General features: G+C 45.1%; 1 protein-coding gene across 2 annotated transcripts in view; it reads left to right on the top strand.

The window, feature by feature from the left end:
- The window catches only part of ralgps1 (Ral GEF with PH domain and SH3 binding motif 1), a 710,183-nt gene that overhangs the window by 631,956 nt on the left and 57,000 nt on the right, over positions 1-21,227 (top strand). Inside the window, exons 14-16 of one of the 2 annotated variants that reach the window (XM_080211961.1) lie at positions 2,932-3,080; positions 16,197-16,248; positions 20,812-20,892. In XM_080211961.1, coding sequence (XP_080068087.1) covers positions 2,932-3,080; positions 16,197-16,248; positions 20,812-20,892 — 282 coding nt within the window. The remainder of the gene's footprint in view (positions 1-2,931; positions 3,081-16,196; positions 16,249-20,811; positions 20,893-21,227) is intronic. The other variant, XM_080211962.1, reaches the window with a different exon arrangement.

Below are 21,227 nucleotides of genomic sequence, written 5' to 3'. Positions count from 1 at the left end.
GGTGTTGTGAGACTCCAGACTGTGCACAATTTTCTAACAAAACCTGTATCTATTTCCTATGCAAACCAGGATGTCTGGCCCACAGTGGTCGTCTCTGTGTTCTGCTAAGGCAGTCAAAACTTATTAATCTTTCCATACAAAGAGGCATAAAAGAATGTTAGCTAATAGGAAAACTTTCAGATGTTTCATTTGCTTTTTTAATCATTAACATCTGTATCTGTTTTGCATCATGACACTCTCTGAGAGGGAACGGAGTGATGTTGCGACTGATGGGGAAACTCGGCAGTTAACTGACGTCTGAAGATGTGTGCGTGGAAATTCTGAGATCAAGTGTAAAAAAGTATTTCCTATGCTTGTAATGTCTGTTCCCGGTCTCCAATTTCGCTGCTGCCTTCCATCCCTTCTTCAACCCTTCCCCAAAGATTATTTGTCTCCTTCCCAGGTTCTGAATCCACAGACAGCAGGTTGCAATTCTTTATAAATAACCGTGTGATGGAAAAAAAAAGTCACCCTGTTATAAAGTTTATTTATTAGTGTCACAAGTAGGCTTACATTAATACAGCAAAGAAGTTACTGTGAAAATCTCCCAGTCACCGCATTCGGGTGCCTGTTCGGGTACACTGAAGGAAAATTTAGCATGGCCAATGCAGCCAAGCAGCACAATTTTCGCACTGTGGGACGAAACAGGAGAACCCAAAGGAAACCCATGCAGACACGGGGAGAACGTGCAGACTCCACACAGACAATGGCCCAAGCCAGGAATCGAACCCTGGTCCCTGGAACTGTGAGGCAGCAGTGCTGCCCTGTGATTTCCAAATGAGAAAAAGCTGGGTAAAAAGTTGGGTGGCATTGTGGTTAGCACTGCTGCCTCACAGTGCCAGGGACCAGGTTCAAATCCAGCCTCCGTTGTGTGGAGTTTGCACGTTCTCCCCGTGTCTGCATGGATTTGCTCTGGTTTCTTCTCATAGTCCAAAAATGTGCAGGTTAGGTGGATTGACCGTGCTAAATTACCCCTTAGTGTTGGGGGATTAGCAAGGGGAATACATGGGGTTATGTGGATAGGGCTTGATTGGATTGGTGTTGCTGCAGATTCGATGGGCCAAATGGCCGCTTTCTGCACTGTAGGGATTCTATGATTCCATGATTGTAAATCGCAAAAGGAAGACAAGGCAAGTGGGTGATCAAGAAGAGGATAGATTTTTGTGAAAGCTTTCTGGAGAAGCAGCATGGTTGTTGAAAGGGCCTTCAGGGGAATAGAGAGGTTTCAGTCAACAGCGATGACAATGGAAAGTTGGCCAGAGATAGAAACGGAAGATTGTTGGAGAGGGAGACAGAGCTCAGGGCTGGGTGGGGACATGAAGAAATTTGAAGATGAGAGTTGGAAATCCGGTATGCTGGGAGATAGGTAGTCAGCATAGGGATGGAAATGTAGGACAGGTTTGTGGTGATATGTTTTGGGTCCATTGGAATTTTGGAGGGAGAGAAGAGAGAGATAGATGTGGGAGATATCAAGTCCAGCTGTGACCAAAGAATAGATGAAGCCTCAACAGTGAAGGGGCTGGGGTAACAGAGGAGGCAGGAAGTGTTGCAAGACTGGAAATGAACAGGTTTGATAACAGATACGTTATGAAAATTAGCTCAACCTGAGTGAGTTTAATGAGGTGAGTGGCACCAGAATGGTGTAAACAGTGGAGGGGCAAAACTGATGATTGGGTGATATGTTTTGGGTCCACTGCTGTATGAAACATGTCACTCTCCTCCAGTACCAATCGCTGATACTCATGTTCCAGCCTTGATGAAATGTGCCTTTTGGTAACCCAACTACAGAAGGAATTTACAACAAGTTCATTGTGCCTTCATCCAACATTCATATGCAAGCACTTCCACGGAGTGGGGTGGGGGGTCACTGGATCCTGTACGGGAACCTCGTCAGACAATAAAGGAACATCAATGTTCATTATAATGTAACAGGACAGACTGAAGATTGAACCTGCTAGTTGGTGCCTCTCTAATTCTGATTTCTAGGGCACCCCGATTTTGATCGCTCCATGGTGGTGGTCATGCCTTTAAGCTGTCAAAGGCTAAGCTCTGGTATTCCATCCCTGAACTTCTCCACCTCATGACCTACCTTTCATCCATTAAAATGCTCCTTAAAATGTACCTCTTTAACCCAGCTTTTGGTCATCAGTCCTCCTGATGTGTTTTATGTTGTATTTTGTTTTACGACAGTCCTGTGAAGTGCCTTGGGACATTTTAATACATTAAAGGATTTTTTAATTGATTTATTATTATCTCATGTATTGGGATGCAGTGAAAAGTATTGTTTCTTGCATACAGTACAGACAAAACATACCGTTCATAGAGTACATAGGGGAAAAGGAAAGGAGAGGGTGCATGTGCTATGCTGACAAAACATACCGTTCATAGAATACATAGAGGAGAAGTAAAGAAGAGGGTGCAGAATGTAGTGTTACAGTCACAGCTAGAGTGTAGAGAAAGATCAGCTTAATATAAGGTAGGTCCATTCAAAAGTCTGATGGCAGCAGGGAAGAAGCTGTCCTTGAGTTGTTACATGACCTCTGACTTTTGTATCTTTTTCCTGATGGAAAAAGGTGGAAGAGAGAATGTCTGGGGTGCGTGGAGTCCTTAATTATGCTGGCTGCTTTTCCAAGGCAGCGGGAAGAGTAGACAGAGTCAGTGGACGGGAGGCTGGTTTGCGTGATGGACTGGGGCTACGTTCACAACCCTTTGTAGTTTCTTGCGGAGATTATCTATACAGAATATATATATAATGCACACATGCAGATATGTATACAATATATCCATAAATATGTTCTTGTTTTTGAGGTGCAGTTTGTGTCACTGTTAATGAAGGATACAGTGTAAGTTTTTTTATCTTTTTGGTGAAACCAGATATCTTTTCTTTTCCAGTGTGATGTGCCAGTTTAGTGTTGTTGAAAGTAAAAGTGCAACATTCCCGACGGAACGCCCGCGGCACCTACTGGATGACAGTGTTCTGGAAAGTCACAGTCCAGCCAAGAATCAGGAAAGTTCCAATTTTTCCAACGGAGTTTCGATAGGTAAGAATGATAAACTTGCACATGGTGTTTTTTCTTGCCTGGAAACTTTATGCCTTTTCTAATCAGCAGAAACACACTGAAAATGAATCTCCACCTCATATCGCACCCCCCACCCCCACACTCTTCCCCCTCACTCTCCCCGATGGGATTTGGGGAGGGCAGGAATTTGCTAGGAGATACCCTTTAAATTCTGGTTTGCATTAAAGTAGTCCACGTAGGAATTGGGTGTAAACTAGGTTCATACCGAAGTGTTTTGAAGTTTTTATTTAACTTTTTCTTTACTGGTTCCCAATAGTGACTCCTATTCCCAGACAGGAGGGAGTGTTAATTTTTTAGGGACACGCACAGGAATCCAAAGTCCATCCTGACGAACAGCCTGCAGGGGTCGGTGCTTCCTGCTCCCTGCTGGAGGCACACCTGAGTTTGGGGGATTCACCATGTGAGGATTAAGAGTGGGCTCGCACACTTGCGACATCCTGTCTCAACCTTATTTCATTGTGGTAACATTCCCTATCTTGGTGAATCCAATTGTAACACTGAAAACGATATGCTTTTAGTGCTAACCTGGCATAACTCAGACCCTCGTGTAGCTGGAGCATAAGTTCAAATGAATCCAAGTCTCATTTGCTCTCTGTGTTTTAAGTTTATTTATTAGTGTTACAAGTAGGTTTACAGTAACACTGCAAATAAATTACTGTGAAAATCCCCGAGTCGCCACACACTCCAGCAGCTGTTCGAGTCGATGTACCAATCAACGCGTTGTTCAGACTGTGGGAGGAAACTGGAGCACCCGGAGGAAACCCACACAGATACGGGGAGAACATGCAGACTCCACACAGACAGTGACCCAAGCTGGGAATTGAACCCGGGTCCTTGGCACCGTGAGGCAGCAGTGCTAACCAGTAATGTTCAGATAGAGTCTTTCTACACATCAGAGTTATTTTATTCATTCGTGGGATGTGGGCATCACTGGCACGACCAACACTTATTGCCCATCCCCAGTTGCCTTGAATGGCTTGCTCGGCTGTTTCAGAGGGCAGTTAAGAGTCAGCTACTTATGTATGTTAAGAGTGCTGTGGCTTTGGAGTCACATGTAGGCCAGACCAGGTGAGGACAGCAGATTTCATTCCTTAAAGAACATTAGTGAACCAGATGGGTTTTTCCAACAATTGACAATGGTTTCATGATCATCAGTAGATGTGTAAGTCCAGATTTTTTTGTTGAATTCAAATTCCACCATTTGCCATGGCAGGATTTGAACCCAGGTGACCCAGAACATTAGCTGAGTTTCTGGATTAATAATCCAGTGATAATACCACTGAGCCATCGCCTCCCCATATGCAAACACTCAATGTATTCAAAGCTGTTTATGTATTGTCAGTTTTTACAAGCTGTGGTCTACTTTTCCACTTTGCTACTTTGCAGGATGGGCTGGTCTGTCAGAGGCTGTTGCAGGGAGGTCTCTGTAAGCCCGTGTGTAATGGGCTTACAAACTGCCTGCATTAAGGGAATACAACAGTTGCAGCTCTGTTCTGCTCCTGTTTTGCAGCTCAGAGCAAAGTGTGATTTGAACAGCACACACTTGAGGTTAGTCTGCACGCACCCCACCCCCCCCCCCCCCCCCCCCCATCTTGAACTTGTGCCCCTTGTAATTGTCATTTCTGCCCTGGGAAAAAGCTTCCAACTGTTCACCCTATCTATACCCCTCATAACTTTATAAACTTCTATCAGGTTGCCCCCTCAGCCTCTGTCTTTCCAGGGAGAACAATCCCAGTTTTTTCAATCACTCCTCATAGCTAATACCCTCCATACCAGGCAACATCCTGACAAACCTTTTCTGAACTCTCTCCAAAGCCTCCATGTGGTGTGGTGACCAGAATTGGACACAGTATTCCAAATGTGGCTAAACCAATGTTTTATATAACTGTAACATAATTTGCCAACTTTTATACTCCATATCCTGTCAGAAGAAGGCAAGCATGCATACATTTTCTTCACCACCCTTTCCACCTGTGTTGCCCCTTTTAAGGATTTGTGGACCTGTACTCCCAGATTTCTCCATGTATCTATGCTCCTGATTGTTCTGCCATTTATTTTATAGCTCCCACCTGAAATGGATCTACCAACATTCATCATTTTGCTTTTGTCCAGATTAAATCCCACCTGCCATTTCTCCACCCAATTTTCCAGCTTATCTATATACTTGTGTATTCTCTGACAACCTTCATCACTATCCGCAACTCCGTCAATCTTAGTATCATCTGCAAACTTGCTAATCAAACCAGCTATGTTTTCTTCCAATTCATTTATATATATTACAAACGGCAGAGATCCCAGCACCGATCCCTGTGGAACATTGCTAGTTACAGACCTCCATTCAGAAAAACACTCTTCCACTGCTACCCTCTGTTCTGGCCGAGCCAGTTCTGAATCCATCTAGCTTGTTCACCGCTGATCCTGTGGAATTTAATCTTTTGCACCAGCCTGCCACTAGGGACCTTGTCAAATGCCTTACTAAAGTGCAAGTAGACAACATTCACAGTCCTTCCCTCATCAATCATTTTTGTCACCTCCTCAAAAAACTCAATTAAATTGGTGAGACATGACCTCCCACATACAAAACCATGCTGTCTGTCACTAACAAAACCACTCAGTTCCAAACATGTATAAATCCTATTCCTAAGCTCACTAGCCTTTAATTCCCCAGGTTATCCTTGCTACCCTTCTTAAATAATGGGACAACATCCTGTGGAACCTCACCAGTGGCTAAGAAGAAACAAAGATTTCTGTTAGAGGCCCAGCAATTTCATCATTTGTGTCTGTCAATAATCTGGGATAGATGCCATCTGGCCCTGGGGATTTGTTTACCTTAAGACTTTTTAATTTACCTAACACTTTCTCCCTCGTAATGATGACTTGTTCTAAAGGGTTTACACACTCTCCAATACACCATCAATCGATGTGTCCCTCTCCTTTGTGAATACCGATGCAAAGTACTCATTAAGGATCTCGCCCACTTCCTTTGGTTCTACACATAATTTCCCTCCTGTGCCCTTGGGCGGACCAACTCTTTTTCTAGTCACCCTCTTGTCCCAATGTATGTATAAAATGCCGTGGGATTCTCCTTAATCCTGTCTGCCGAAGACATTTTGTGACCTCATATTTGCATCCTTTTTCTTTTTGACTAGACCAACAATTTCCCTGGTCACCCACGGTTCCTGAATCCTATTCTGGCATCCTTTTCATTGGCATATGCCTGTCCTGCACTCCTACCAACTGCTCCTTAAAAGATTCCCACATATCAAATGTGGGTTTACACTCAAACAGCCTCCTCTAAACAACAGCCTCCAAATCCTGCCTAATCTGGTTGCAGTTAGCCCTCCCCCAATTTAGCCCCTTAACGCTAGGACAACACTTGTCCTTATCTATCAGTATTACAGAATTGTGGTCACTGTTCCCCACATGTTCCCCCACTGTAACTTTGATGACCTGGCCAGATTCATTCCCTAGTGCTCGGTCCAGTATAGCCCCATCTCTAGTTGGACCATCCAGGCCATATCCCGGTAACCCCACATATTTACCCTGCTAATCCAGAAATGACCATTACAAGGGGGGCACAATTTCAAGACAGGGTGTGGGGGGTGGTGGTGTGGAGGTTCAGTGGAGATGTGTGGAGGAAATTTTTTACACAGAGGATGGTGGGGGCCTAGAATGGTAGTGAGGTGGTTGAGGCAGTTACGTTAGCCATACTTAAGACTTATCTTGATAGGCATATGAGCAAACGGGAAAAAGAGGGATATAAACAGTTGGTTTAGATAGGTAAATGTGATCGGCGCAGGCTTGGAGGGCTGAAGGACCTATTCCTGTGCTGTACTGTTCTTTGTTCTTTGTTGTCAGTTCAGCCTCGACAGACTGAATGGCCTCTTTCTAAACTATAGGGATTCTGTTCAATCTAGTACTGAACTTCTGACCCCATATCCTCTCCATCACCAACAAACCCCTGACTTCCAGCTCAATTACCTTGCCTGGAACTTCCTGTGCCCAGTTGCTGGTGATGCCTTCGTCCACACTTTCATCCTAGCTGTGTTAAATGCAACAATTCCAATCTTCGCCTGGCTGTTTTCCTGTTCTCTGCACACAGTAAGTTTCAGTCCGTCCAACACTCTGCTGCCTGCATTCGAGTCCTGTTCATTTCTCACTCTGGCCTTTCCTGACCCACTGACTCCCAGTCCTTTGGGACATTTTTCCTTGCTAATTATAATTGTGAGTTGTTGTGATGAGATTGAACAAGTCATGATAGCAATATAAATACCTTATCAAGGCAGCAGTTAGGAGCAATTTTGAACTCTTAAGCAATTTGTATTGTGGGAATGAATATGAAAATGAATCACCCTGTAGATTTGGTTCTCTTCCAAAGGAGGAATGGTTCAAGTTAAATTTAAGGATTAGCAATGTAATTTGGGATTAATTCGGTAACCTAAATATAATATGCCAAACTGCGAAGTTTGCATGTTCTCCCCCGTGTCTGCGTGGGTTTCCTCCGGCTGTTCCGGTTTCCTCCCGCAGTCCAAAAGACGTGCTGGTAAGATGCATTAGCTATGCTTAATTCTCCCTCAGTGTACCCAAACAGGCGCTGGAGTGTGGCAACTAGGGGATTTTCACAGTAACCTCAGTGCAGTGTTAATGTAGGCCTACTTGTGACACTAATAAATAAATATACACTTAAATAAACTTAAATTTAGAACATCTACACATTATGTGCTAAGCCTTTTAACATCAAAGGAGGCTTCAAGAGGTCTTCCTGTGCCCCACGGCTCCATTCTCCTCATTCTGACAAGGCCTTCTGTTAGGCTTCAGAAGTTTCTTATTCAATCAAAGTATGTCACGTTTTGATCTACCCTTGTAGAGACTTGTACTTATATAGCGCCTTTCTAACCACTGGACGCCACCAAGCACCGCACAAAGTTGAATACTTTTGAATTGTAATTACTCCTGTTGCCAGGAGGGAAACATAGCAGCTAGATTGCACACAGCAAATACCCACAAACAGTCACACAATAATGGCTGGATAGTCTCTCTTTTTTTGTGGGACTGAGCAATAAATATTGGCCAGAGCAAGAAGATAACTCCCCTGCTCCTCTTCAAAATCTTTGATACCTACCTGAGAAGGTGAGGTGGAGGCTCACTTTAACATCACAAAAGACAGCATCTTTGATAATGCAGTGCTCCCTCTGTACTGTACTGGAAGTGTCGGTCTTAATGTTAATCATGGAGTCCCTACAGTGCAGAAGGAGGCCATTCGGCCCATTGTGTCTGTGCCAACTCTCATGGAGCATCATACCAAAGCCCTATCCCACATATTTACGTCACTGATCCTCCTAACCTGCACATCTTGTGACACTAAAGGGCAATTTAGCATGGCCAATCCACCTAACCTGCACATTTTTGGACTGTGGGAGGAAACCAGAGCACCCTGAGGAAACCCACACTGACATGGGGAGAACATGCAAACTCCACGCAGTCACCCGAGGCCAGAAATGAACCAGGGAGCCTGATGCTGTGAGGCAGCATTGCCACCACGCAACCCCAGGACCCGAAGTCCTGGAGTGGGATCTGAACTCAGAACTTTGTGATTCAGAAGCGAGAGTGCTACCCACTGAGCCATGTCTGCTCTTCTCTGATACATCCTGCATGGAAAACAGTTAATCTTTTGGGAAATCACTATGGTATGTTTCTGTTTAGAGTTGGTCAGCTTCCACCCTTTGGCTGCTGGAGTTATTTGCCTGCAAGCAATCCAATAATTAGACTGTTTGAATGATGCTTCCAACATGCTGGCTCTGATTTTCCCTGGATTCTAAGTTACACCAGGTGAAACATGTCTTGTGTTCTGTGTCAACTTGGGGTCAGCTGGAAGAATTCTTGCTCATGAGTCTGAGAATGTTGTTTTCTGCCTGTCGTTCAAAGTTGGACACGGTTCATTTTAAGGTGTCTCTTCTTAAACTTATTAAACCCTTATTAAAGGTTGTGCTAACCCTCTGGGTTACTGATTCACTGGAGGATATAGGTGGCACAGTGGTGAGCACTGCTGCCTCACAGCTCCAGAGACCCAGATTCAATTCCAGCATCGGGTCACTGTCTGTGTGGAGTTTGCACGTTCACCCCATGTCTGCATGGGTTTTCTCCCACATTCCAACGATATGATTGTCTGTGGTAAATTGCCCCTTAGTGTCAGGGGGATTAGCAGGGTAAATGCTTGGGGTTGCATGGATAGGGCCTGGGTGGGACTGTTGTCAGTGTGGGCGCGATGGGCTGAATAGCCTCCTTCTGCACTGCAAGGATCCTATTATAATTCGCAGAGTCAGGTTGTGGCCCGAATAGTGAGGCCCCACCCCCATTTCTGACAGATCCTGTTTCTGTGGGCAATGAGAGCATTGGGCATGAAATAAACAGGCAGAAAATCTACACAGCAGGGCTATTAGAAACCTGTGCTGCCTGCATAAAAATGCAACGATTCCAATCTTCTCCTGGCTGTTTTCCTGTTTTCTGCACACAGGAAGTATCAGTCCGTCCAACACTCTGCTGCCTGCATTCGAGTCGTGTTCATACAAATCCATTTTTGGCTGGACCAAGAGCCTTAACCCACAGTGCAGGAGTCACAAATTGATGGAGTTGAGATTAACACTCTGAAAGGATAGATAAGGTCTAAGCATCCTGATCTGTTTTTTTAACTCCCCCAGTCCTTCAAATGTGGAAATAGACAGGCTGAAGCTGTCAGTTGGAGTTTAAAAAAACACCCTCTGTTGGATTGCTTTGAAGGTCATCTAACATAGGTTAGAAAATGAACCGTTACCACCTGTTGGTACAGTTTCAATTATGTTCTTTGTTGACACTTCCCGATATTATAGTTGATGTCATTATGAATGCTTGGCTGAGTGTCAAAAACTACAAAAAAAAAACACTCATCTCAGTGGAAGGGCTGAGCTTATATTTTGATTGTCGATTTAAAGAGGCTATTAAATTCTTAGTTGTATTTGGAGCACTTATGGAATAAAAGTTTCTTTTCACAACACGTTGAGCATTTAAAATCTCTGAATAGGTTTCATGAATGGGAGTTCTTTTCAACATCAAGTGTGAGCTCAGTTATGTTGTTAGAGGTTGACTTTTCTTTCATCTTCAATTGGCTCCTGAAGTCTGCCCATGGTGGAAACTGGACAAATAGCTACAGAGGTGGCATGGGGATATAGGGTGGCATAGAGACTGTTTCTGTGGGCAAGGGAGGAAGTGGCTTTGGGGTATGAGAGGCCATGGGGAGTGGATAGGTAGTGTGAAGACTAGGCAGCCTAGTAGCTTCCAAACCAACTGAGGTGGTCTTTCTAACCAGACCACCTCAGCACTCTTTCACCCCTATAACCATCTACGATGTGCTTCTGGTAGGTGAAACTGTCACTTCAAAACCTGTTTGCCTGCATTTTTCAACTTCTCATCTGGATCCATAGGTTACCATTCACTTCCCCAACTGGTTAGATAGCAAGGACACAATCTACTGGGAAGATAGTTGAACAGATTATAGAATCAAAGGATTTCCTACAGTGCAGAAGGAGGCCACTCAGTCCACTGTGTCTGTCTGCACTGACAACAATCCCACCCAGGCCCTATTCCCATAACTCTACACATTTAAGGGGGAAGTTAGCATGGCCAATCCATATAGCCTGCAGATCTTTGGACTTTGGGCAGGATACCAGAGCACCCAGGGGAAATCCACATAATTGCAGGGAGAACATGCTAAGTCCACACAGACATTGACCCAAGGCTGGAATCGAACCTGGGTTCCTGGCGCTATGAGGCAGCAATGCTAACCACTGTGCCAATGGTCAAACTAACCAGGTTCAAGTTATAAGCACTCCGAAGCTCTTCGGTGCCGCACTCAGGGCATCTACATTAATACACCTTGCCTCCTGAGAGTGAGGAGTCCAGCAGAAGCTTAGGCGGGGCTACCGTGAAATCTTTGTATAAGCGAACAAAGCTGAAATTGGCAATTACATGAGAATTCAACAAGTGGGAAGAAATTTTCCTGTGGCCTTGGGGAATGATTGGGATCAAATTATTCCTGGATGAATGATAGTGTCCCCTTGCCTTACATCATTTCCATTACCAGCCTGGGAATCTTCAATCCTGACATTGTGCTTCATAACAAGCCTCAAAAAGGGGAGAGAAATTCATCCGTAAGTTCCATGGACGTTTCTGTTTGGTGGCGATTTCTCGAACTCTCCAAATATCAATGCTCCCTGAACCTGGATCAGTGGCAACTCAATAGCTGAACTAAGGAGGGTGGCCCTATACTGGAATATCTCTGGATTTGTCTGATGAGAAATCCTGCCAAAGACAAGTGTTGAATATACAGTGGTAGCAGATGCCTGAGGCTAATGGGAAGTGTGAAGAGGAGTAGATTTGACCATTGCTGGCTGGCCAGCATTTATTGCCCATCCCTCAGCATTGACAACTGAGTGGCTTGCTTGGCCATTTCAGAGGGCAGTTGAGAGTCAACCACATTGATGTGCCTCTGGAGTCACTTGTAGTCCGGACCAGGCAAGGCTGGCAGATTTCCTTCCCTAAAGAACATTAGTGAACCAGATGTGTTTTCCTGACAATTGACAATGGTTTTGTGGTCATTGGTAGATTTATAATTCTGGATTTACATTCTTAATTCCAGATATTTTTTATTGAATTCAAATTCCACCATTTGAGTGGCGGGATTTGAACCTGAGACCCCAGGTTATTAGCTGAGTTTCTGGATTAATTGTCAAGCAACAATACCACTTGGCCATCTCCTCCATTGATGCATCTGAAGATGAGGTGAGCCAGTGAGAAACAGAGGCGAAGGGAAATCTTGCTGCGAAAAGAAGTTAATTTCCTGTATACCTGTAAACTTATTCACCGTGATAATGAATACAGTGGCAATGATAATGATCAACTAGTCACACACAAGGTCCAAGCAACAAACGTAGAAGATGTACACTGCCCCAATTCTTTGAAGAGTAGCTGGTCACGTATGTGGCTACCTGAGCTGTTATTTCTCTGCTGCTGTGCTGCCCTCCCTCAGCCAACTCTGAACATATCTGTGCATAACAAGCTTTGGTTTCTCTTCTTAGTCACCTGTGGCAAATAGTTTAACCTCTTCCAGGTGGCAGTTCAATAGTATTTCTCATCGAACAAATCCAGCGACTTTCCAGTCTAGGGCTACCCTCCTTAGTTCATCCACTGAGCTGCTACTGATCTGGGTTCAGGGGGCATTGACGTTTGGAGAGTTTGAGAAATCCCCACAAAGCAGGAACTTCCATTGGGCTTGCGGATGGATTTCTCTCCCCTTTCTGTACCTTGCTGTGAAGCACAATGTGAGGATTGAAAAGTGCTGGGCAGTAATGGAAATAACCAGGTTTGTCAGACACGTTTTAAGTCTTGTGAACATTTGGAACTCTCTGAAATGCTGTCGGAAGTGGAGTCAGCGAATGGTGAAGTGCTGGGAATAAATTTCTCACACTGACCGTGGCTTTGTTTCAGATTGTCTCTGAATAGCCCACAATGGAGTTTCGTTGCACTGCTCGGAGCATTGATCCGCCTGCTGGCTGGTTTTGTAAATGTTTTTTAGTCATACGTGGGACATGGCTGTCGCTAGCTGGCCAGGTTATTGCCCAACGCTAGTTGCCCAAAGGCAGTTGAAAGTCAACCACATTGCTGTGGCTCTGGGGTCATATGTAAATTTCATAGAAGCCCTTGTGTAGAAGGAGGCCATTCAGCCCATTGAGCCTGCACCGACAACAATCCCACCAGGACCCTAGCCCCGCTACACCACATATTTATCCTTCTAATCCCCCTGGCACTAAGAGGCAATTTAGCATGGCCAATCCACCTAACCCGGACTGTGGGAGGAAACCCATGCAGACACAGGAAGAACGTGCAAATTCCACACAGATGGTGACCCAAGTTGGGAATTGAACCTGGATTCCTTGCGTTGTGAGGCAGCAGTGATAACCACTATGCCACCATGTCACCCGATGTGAACCAGACTAGGTAAGGACTGCAGATTTCCTTCCCTAAAGGACATTAGTGAACCAGATGGGTTTTTCCAACAATCGGCAATGGTTTCATGCTTATCAGCAGATTCTTAATTCCAGATATTTTTTATTGAATTCAACTTCCACCATCTGCCGTGGCGGGATTTGAACCTGGGCTCCCAGAACATTTGTTGAGCTTCTGGATTAACAGTCTAACAATAATACCACAAGGCCATCTCCTGCCCCTTTAGTTTTCTTTCAAATAGTATGAAGATAGCAGCATAAATTGGGAGAGGCAGTTCCAGTTTAGTGTATATCATTTGTTGCCAAAGTGTGGCTGCTTCAAAAGGATATGGTTTCTAAAACTGTCAAACGAGAAGAGAAATGACTTCACGATGATCTTGTTTCCAAACCAAAATTGTCTCCCAATATTCCCCATGGCACTTGCTCATGACTTAGATTGATGTTTAGAATACACGACAATCAGTCTGTTTGATGATGAGAGCAGTATTACTATAAACTTTTAAGCTATTTTTGTACTTTGCTTTCTCCTTTTGGGAAACGGGTTTGGATTTTCCAGCTTAGAACATTTCATTTCTCAATTTTTAAAAATATATCATTGTATCCAGTCTGACCTGTCCATCTTTCCTGGGTACACTGAGGGCGATTTTAGCATGGCCAATGCACCTAACCAGCACGTCTTTCAGACTGTGGGAGGCTTTTGGACTGTGGGAGAAAAACCGGAGCACCCGGAGAAAACCCACACAGACACGGGGAGAACGTGCAGACTCCCCACAAAAAGTGACCCAAGCCAGGAATTGAACCTGGGTGCCTGGCACTGTGAGGCAACAGTGCTAACCACTGTGCCACCATGCCATCCATTAGAGAGTGAGTTTTGGATTTTGACCCAGCAATAGTGAAGGAATGGCAAAATGTTTGCCTCCAAGGCACTCATCATCCTGACTTGGAAACATATTGTCATTCCTTTACTGTTGCTGGGTCAAATGGTGGTGTTCCAGTGCCTGTTCAGGTACACTGAGGGAGAATTTAGCATGGCCAATCCACCTAACCAGCATGTCTTTCGGACTGTGGGAGAAAAACCGGAGCACCCAGAGGAAACCCACGCAGACACGGGAAGAACATGCAAGTTCCACACAGACAGTGACCCAAACCGGGAATCAAACCCAGGTCCTTGGCGTTGTGAGGCAGCAGTATGAACCACTGTGCCACCCATTTTCCATTAATTGTGTTCAACAGCTACAAGAAGAAGAAAGAAGTTGTATTCATTTATGCCCACCTGATCTCCCAAAGCACTTTCCAGCTAGTGAAGTGATTTTGAAGTGGTGTGACTGGGTGGGATCTTTCTCCCCTCTCTATGGTGTATTTTGTGGTGATGGGAAGCAGTGCACTGCTTGCTGGCGGCAAGATCTTCTGGTGCAATCCATTGTCAATAGGATTTCCTTCCATCCACTTGCTGTCGTAAGATCACACCATTGTGAGAGGCAGCAAGATTTCAGCGATTGTTGTAATGTGGGAAACCAGTCTTCAGTAGACGTTTCAGAAGGAGGCCACTCGGCCCATCAAGCCTGCACCAACAACAATCTCACCCAGGCACTATCTCCATACCCGCACATATTTACCCTGCTAATCCCCTTGACACTAATCCTGTCCATTGAGTCTGCACACATTCTCCGAAACAGCACCCTACTAAGGCCCAATTCCACCCCTCCCGCCCTGGTAACCCTGTGCGTTGATCATGGCCAATCCAACTAACACGCGCATCTTTGGACTGTGCGAGGAAACCAGAGTACCCAAAGGAAACTCACACAGACACAGAGAGAACGTGCAAACTCTGTGGCTGGAACTGAACCCGAGTCCCTGGCGCTGTGAGGCAGCAATGCTAACCTCTGTGCTGCTGTGCCACACCTCTAAACACACGTCCAATTTGCTGTGTATATCACCATTGTTGAACCTCATGAAGTTTTATGCTGTCACTGCGATATGGCAGTCACATTTATCAGTAAGGGTCCATTTACTTTTACAGCATGAACATATTGGTCGTTGAGGCAGGAATTGATGTGAACCCTTACAGCTGGCTCTCAACAGTTGACAATGCCATAGGGGGCTTAGAGAAATGTGTTTAAAATTTCTTTCCTACTAAGAACATAAGAAATAGGAGCAGGAGTAGGCTATCTAGCCCTTCAAGCCTGCCCCGCCATTCAACAAGATCATGGCTGATCTGAAGTGGATCAGTTCCACTTTCCCGCCCTCTCCCCATAACCCTTAATTCCCTTGTCTGTCAAAAACCTATTTACCCGTGACTTAAATATATTTAGCGAGGTAGCCTCCACCACTTCAACGGGCAGAGAATTCCAGAGATTCACCACCCTTTGAGTGAAGAAGTTCCTCCTCAACTCCGTTCTAAACTGCCCCCCCCTTATCTTGAGGCTGTGCCCTCTAGTCCTGCTGTCCTTTCTGAGCGGGAAGAGCCTCTCCACCTCTATCCTATCCATCCCATTCAACATCTTATACGTCTCTATAAGATCCCCCCTCATCCTTCTAAACTCCAACGAGTACAGACCCAGTCTATTTAGTCTAACCCCCCCATCTCCGGTATCAGCCTAGTGAACCTCCTCTGCACTCCCTCCAAGGCCAAAATATCCTTGCGCAAGTGTGGCGACCAAAACTGCACACAGTACCCCAGCTGTGGCCTCACCAGTGCCCTGTACAGTTGCAGCAAGACCTCCCTGCTTTTATATTCTACTCCCCTCGCTATAAAGGCCAGCATCCCATTCGCCCACTGAAGGCTTTGTGCCTTGGTTAGAAGGAATGAGTGGTCTATCCAACTCCTGCACAACATTTCCCTCTCGGAAATAGTGAAAGAAAATTGCTGTTCCCCATCATAGCAGAAGGTTACTTGGGCCCTCCACATAGAGCTTGAAGTGAAATGATTTGAGCTGCACTTAATTCCCAGAAAGTTCTTAAAAAGAAAACTCCAGTAACCTTTAACTGCCTATTCCCGTTTATCAGTTCAACACATCTCTCCATTTATTTATTGTTACAGGAAGCAGCGAGAGCTCCGAGTTCAGCGAAGAACTGTCGTCAGGATTGGAGAGGTAAGTGGCAGTACAACCAAACATTTCCCGTCATTTCTTTTTCCTTCTCCCCACCTTTTCAGAATTTCCTTTGTAAATGAGTGGCGTGTTGCTGACATGAGGGTAAATTGATTGAATTCCCTGGGGATTTTTTCTTAATTTCCAAATTCTAAGCACTTAGGGGTGAAACACCTACTTCTGTTTCATACTCTGTCAAACCCTATGAATTGTCAGTTGGAAATATACTGAGCAGAATCTAATCGATCGAAATCACTTTGTATGAGAAATAGTCAAATAAGCCTCTGTAATAAGTCTGCGGAGACAGAAGTCCCTCCACCAGAATCCCTTTATTTACAACTGTAACAGCAGCACACAGAGTTCTCGCAGTCAGCAGTCTACCCCCGGGTGTGTCAGGGGAACTGACACTCCTGGTTAAATACAAGGCATTGATCGACCCATCAATTGGATCCTTAATCAGGGAGTTCATACTTCAACAGGCCAACCTCAATGGCCTGATTGAAGTTATTACAGTCTTCAAAACCAGTTTATTTATTCATTCACCGTAAGTGGACATCCCTGACTGGGCCAGCATTTATTTTAGAACATAGAACATTACAGCGCAGAACAGGCCCATCGGCCCACGATGTTGCACCGACCAGTTAAAAAACAATGACCCACTAACCTAAACCAATCCCTTTTCGTCCATAAACCTATCCACGGATCTCTTAAACGCCCCCAAACTAGGCGCATTTACAACTGCAGCAGGCAGGGCATTCCAATCCCTCACCGTCCTCTGGGTAAAGAACCTACCCCTGACATCCGTCCTATAACTACCCCCCCTTAATTTAAAGCCATGCCCCCTCGTGCTAGATTTCTCCATCAGAGGAAAAAGGCTATCACTATCCACCCTATCTAAACCTCTAATCATCTTATATGTTTCAATAAGATCCCCTCTTAGCCGCCTTCTTTCCAGCGAAAACAACCCCAAATCCCTCAGCCTCTCCTCATAGGACCTCCCCTCCATACCAGGCAACATCCTGGTAAACCTCCTCTGCACCCTCTCCAAAGCCTCCACATCCTTCCTGTAATGTGGGGACCAGAACTGCACACAGTACTCCAAGTGCGGCCGCACCAGAGTTGTGTACAGTTGCAACATAACGCTGCGACTCCTAAATTCAATCCCCCTACCAATAAACGCCAAGACACCGTATGCCTTCTTAACAACCTTATCTACTTGATTCCCAACTTTCAGGGATCTATGTACACATACACCTAGATCCCTCTGTTCATCCACACTATTCAAAGTCCTCCCATTAGCCCTATACTCAACACATCTGTTATTCCTACCAAAGTGAATTACCTCACACTTCTCCGCATTAAACTCCATCCGCCACCTCTCGGCCCAGCTCTGCAACCTGTCTAAGTCTTCCTGCAAACTATGACACCCTTCCTCACTATCTACCACACCTCCGACTTTGGTGTCATCAGCAAATTTACTAATCCACCCAACTATACCCTCATCCAGATCATTAATAAAAATTACAAACAGCAGTGGCCCCAAAACAGATCCCTGAGGCACACCACTCGTAACCGAACTCCATGATGAATATTTACCATCAACCACCACCCTCTGTCTCCTATCCGCTAGCCAATTCCTGATCCAATTCCCTAGATCACCCCCAATCCCATACATCTGCATTTTCTGCAGAAGCCTACCATGGTGAACCTTATCAAACGCCTTACTAAAATCCATATACACCACATCCACTGCCTTACCCCCATCCACCTCTTTGGTCACTTTCTCAAAAAACTCAATAAGGTTAGTAAGGCACGACCTACCCGCCACAAAACCATGCTGACTATCTCTAATCAATTCATTACTCTCCAAATAACTATAAATCCTATCCCGAATAATTTTTTCTAAAACCTTGCCCACAACAGAAGTGAGACTCACCGGTCTATAATTCCCAGGGAAGTCTCTGTTCCCCTTCTTAAACAATGGGACAACATTCGCTAACCTCCAATCTTCCGGTACTATACCAGAGGCCAACGACGACCTGAAGATCAGAGCCAGAGGCTCTGCAATCACTTCTCTTGCCTCCCAGAGAATCCTGGGGTAAATCCCATCCGGACCAGGGGACTTATCTATTTTCAAACCCTCCAGAATATCCAGCACATCTTCCTTATCAACTGTAATACTGTCAATTCTACTCCCCTGCAACCCAGTGTCCTCCTCAGCTATATCCATGTCCCCCTGCGTGAACACCGAAGAGAAATATTGGTTCAATGCCTCTCCAATCTCCTCCGGTTCCACACATAACTTCCCTCTGCTGTCTATAACTGGCCCTAATCTTGCCCTAACCAACCTTCTGTTCTTGACATACCTATAGAATGCCTTAGGATTCTCCTTAACCCTATCAGCCAAAGTCTTCTCATGTCCTCTTTTAGCCCTTCTTAGCTCACTCTTCAACTCCCTCCTAGCCAATCTAAAGCTTTCTAGTGCACTACCCGAGCCCTCACGTCTCATCCGAACATAAACCTCCTTTTTCTTTTTAACCAACGAATCAACTTTTTTGGTGCACCACGGTTCCCTAGTCCTACCAATTCCCCCTTGCCTGACAGGGACATACCTATCACGGACTCGCAGTTGCCCTTGAGTGGCATGCTAGACCATTTCAGAGGATATCTAAGAGTCAACTCATTGCTACTGGTCTGGAGGCCAGACCAGATAAGGACAGCAAGTTTCCTTTCCTAAACGGCATTAGTGAGCCAGATGGGTTTCTACGACAATTAACAATGATTTTGTGGTCATCGGTAGATTGTTAGGTTCCAGATTTTTTTTGCATTCACCAGCTGCCGTGGTGGGATTCGAATTCAGTTACTAATATGAAAGGCTAGTAGAAATAAAGGCACAACATAAGAACATAAGAACATAAGAAATAGGAGCAGGAGTAGGCCATCTAGCCCTTCGAGCCTGCCCCACCATTCAATAAGATCATGGCTGATCTGTCGTGGCTCAGTTCCACTTTCCCGCCCTCTCCCCATAACCCTTAATCCCCTCGCTTATCAAAAACCCATCAACCCGCGTCTTAAAAATATTTAGCGAGGCAGCCTCCACCACTTCAACGGGCAGAGAATTCCAGATATTCACCACCCTTTGAGTGAAGAAGTTCCTCCTCAACTCCGTTCTAAACCGCCCCCCCTTTATCTTGAGGCTGTGCCCCCTAGTCCTACTGTCTTTTTTGAGCGGGAAGAGTCTCTCCACCTCTATCCTATCCATCCCATTCATCATCTTATATGTCTCAATGAGATCGCCCCTCATTCTTCTAAACTCCAATGAGTACAAGCCTAGTTTATTCAGCCTCTCCTCGTAGCTCAACCCCCTCAACTCCGGTATCAGCCTAGTAAACCTCCTCTGCACTCCCTCCAAGGCCAAAATATCTTTGCGCAGGTGCGGCGCCCAAAAATGCACACAGTACTCCAGCTGCGGCCTCACCAATGCCCTGTACAGCTGCAGCAAGACCTCCCTACTTTTATATTCAATCCCCCTCGCTATGAAGGCCAGCATCCCATTCGCCTTCCTGACCACCTGCTGCACCTGCAAGCTGGGTTTTTGCGACTCATGCACAAGGACCCCGAGGTCCCTCTGCACCGTCGCCTGCTGCAGTTTTTCGCCACGTAAGTAATAGTCCTTCCTACCATTATTCCTACCAAAGTGGACCACCTCACACTTGCCAACATTAAATTCCATTTGCCATTTCCTGGCCCATTCGCCCAGCCTATCTAGATCCTTCTGCAGACTCTCCACACCCTCCGCACAATTTCATTAGCAACTAAGCAATTAATGTACTTGTAAGATGCTCTTTTTCCCACTGCTTTAATTGAAGACATTGATTTATTTTAGATCCGCAAGAGGAATTTCCCAATGAACAAATGAGCTACTAATTTTTCACCGTTTGATTTTGCCCCATAAGGATTACGTACGTTTTCTAACTTTTGTTCCCCAATCTGTTTGCCCCCTCCACTTCATAATAGCGCCTTGCTGAAGTCTGTTTCATAGCCACCACCATCCAGTCTTAATGTACCTGGACAGCAGGTATACAAATATAGATTTTATATGAACCAGGGTCGATGCTACATCCACATGTGGAGACTGGATGGCCAAGGTTCATCAGTCACAAGTAGGAGTACTACTGATTTTTCTTTTTGCTCCCTTCCTCACACAGGAACGCCAAGAATAATTCATAATATCCTAGTAAGAAGCCTCACAACACCAGGTTAAAGTCCATTCGGCTTCCCGAGCTTTCAGAGAAGCGCTCCGAAAGCCCATGATACCAAATAAACCTGTTGGACTTTAGCCTGGTGTTGTGAGACTTCTTACTGTGCCCACCCCAGTCCAACGCTGGCATTTCTCCTTTATAATATCCCAAGTAATCCAAAGACACAGCAGGAACGGAACCTAGGAGTAGCTGTGCTGTTTACGGAGACTAATGCATGTGGTCAATGCTTGATGCTTATGTGAATATGTGCATATTATATGGGGATTGTGAGCTCTGCAGAACTCATGTTTAAATTTGCAAACAGGAATCGGTTGTATGCAACACTAGGTCCCAACTGGCGGGTTTCAGTAAAGAATTCTCCAAGGAGTCGATGCAGTATTAACAGGTACAGTAAGGTGGTGGCGGGCTCTGTCCTAAGGTGAAAGGTAGAGCTCATAAACTGATCTTGTGGGTCTGCATGCCTCCATACTGAATCAACTTCATCATCTTCACAAGCCATAAACATTGAGTACTAACCTTGTAAACGGAAAACTTTTATACCCTGTGTATGGGCAGATCCAGCTATTTCCTGGTTCCAAGGGCAGGCAGCCATCTTGGATTTTGAAGTGACTTGTCAATTAATGGCAGAATCACGATGCTTGAAGCAAAGAAACCGATTCCATTTCTTGTTTGTACATTGGATTTTCTATCTTGTGTTCGAATGTGCCAAGATTGGTTTAA

This window comes from Carcharhinus amblyrhynchos, chromosome 25 (assembly GCF_965287045.1).
Source record: "Carcharhinus amblyrhynchos chromosome 25, sCarAmb.v2.hapA, whole genome shotgun sequence".
In the NCBI taxonomy this organism is placed as follows: Eukaryota; Metazoa; Chordata; class Chondrichthyes; order Carcharhiniformes; family Carcharhinidae; genus Carcharhinus; species Carcharhinus amblyrhynchos.
The sequence above is the reverse complement of the archived record's forward strand: the minus strand, read 5'-3'. Positions and strand labels throughout refer to the sequence as shown.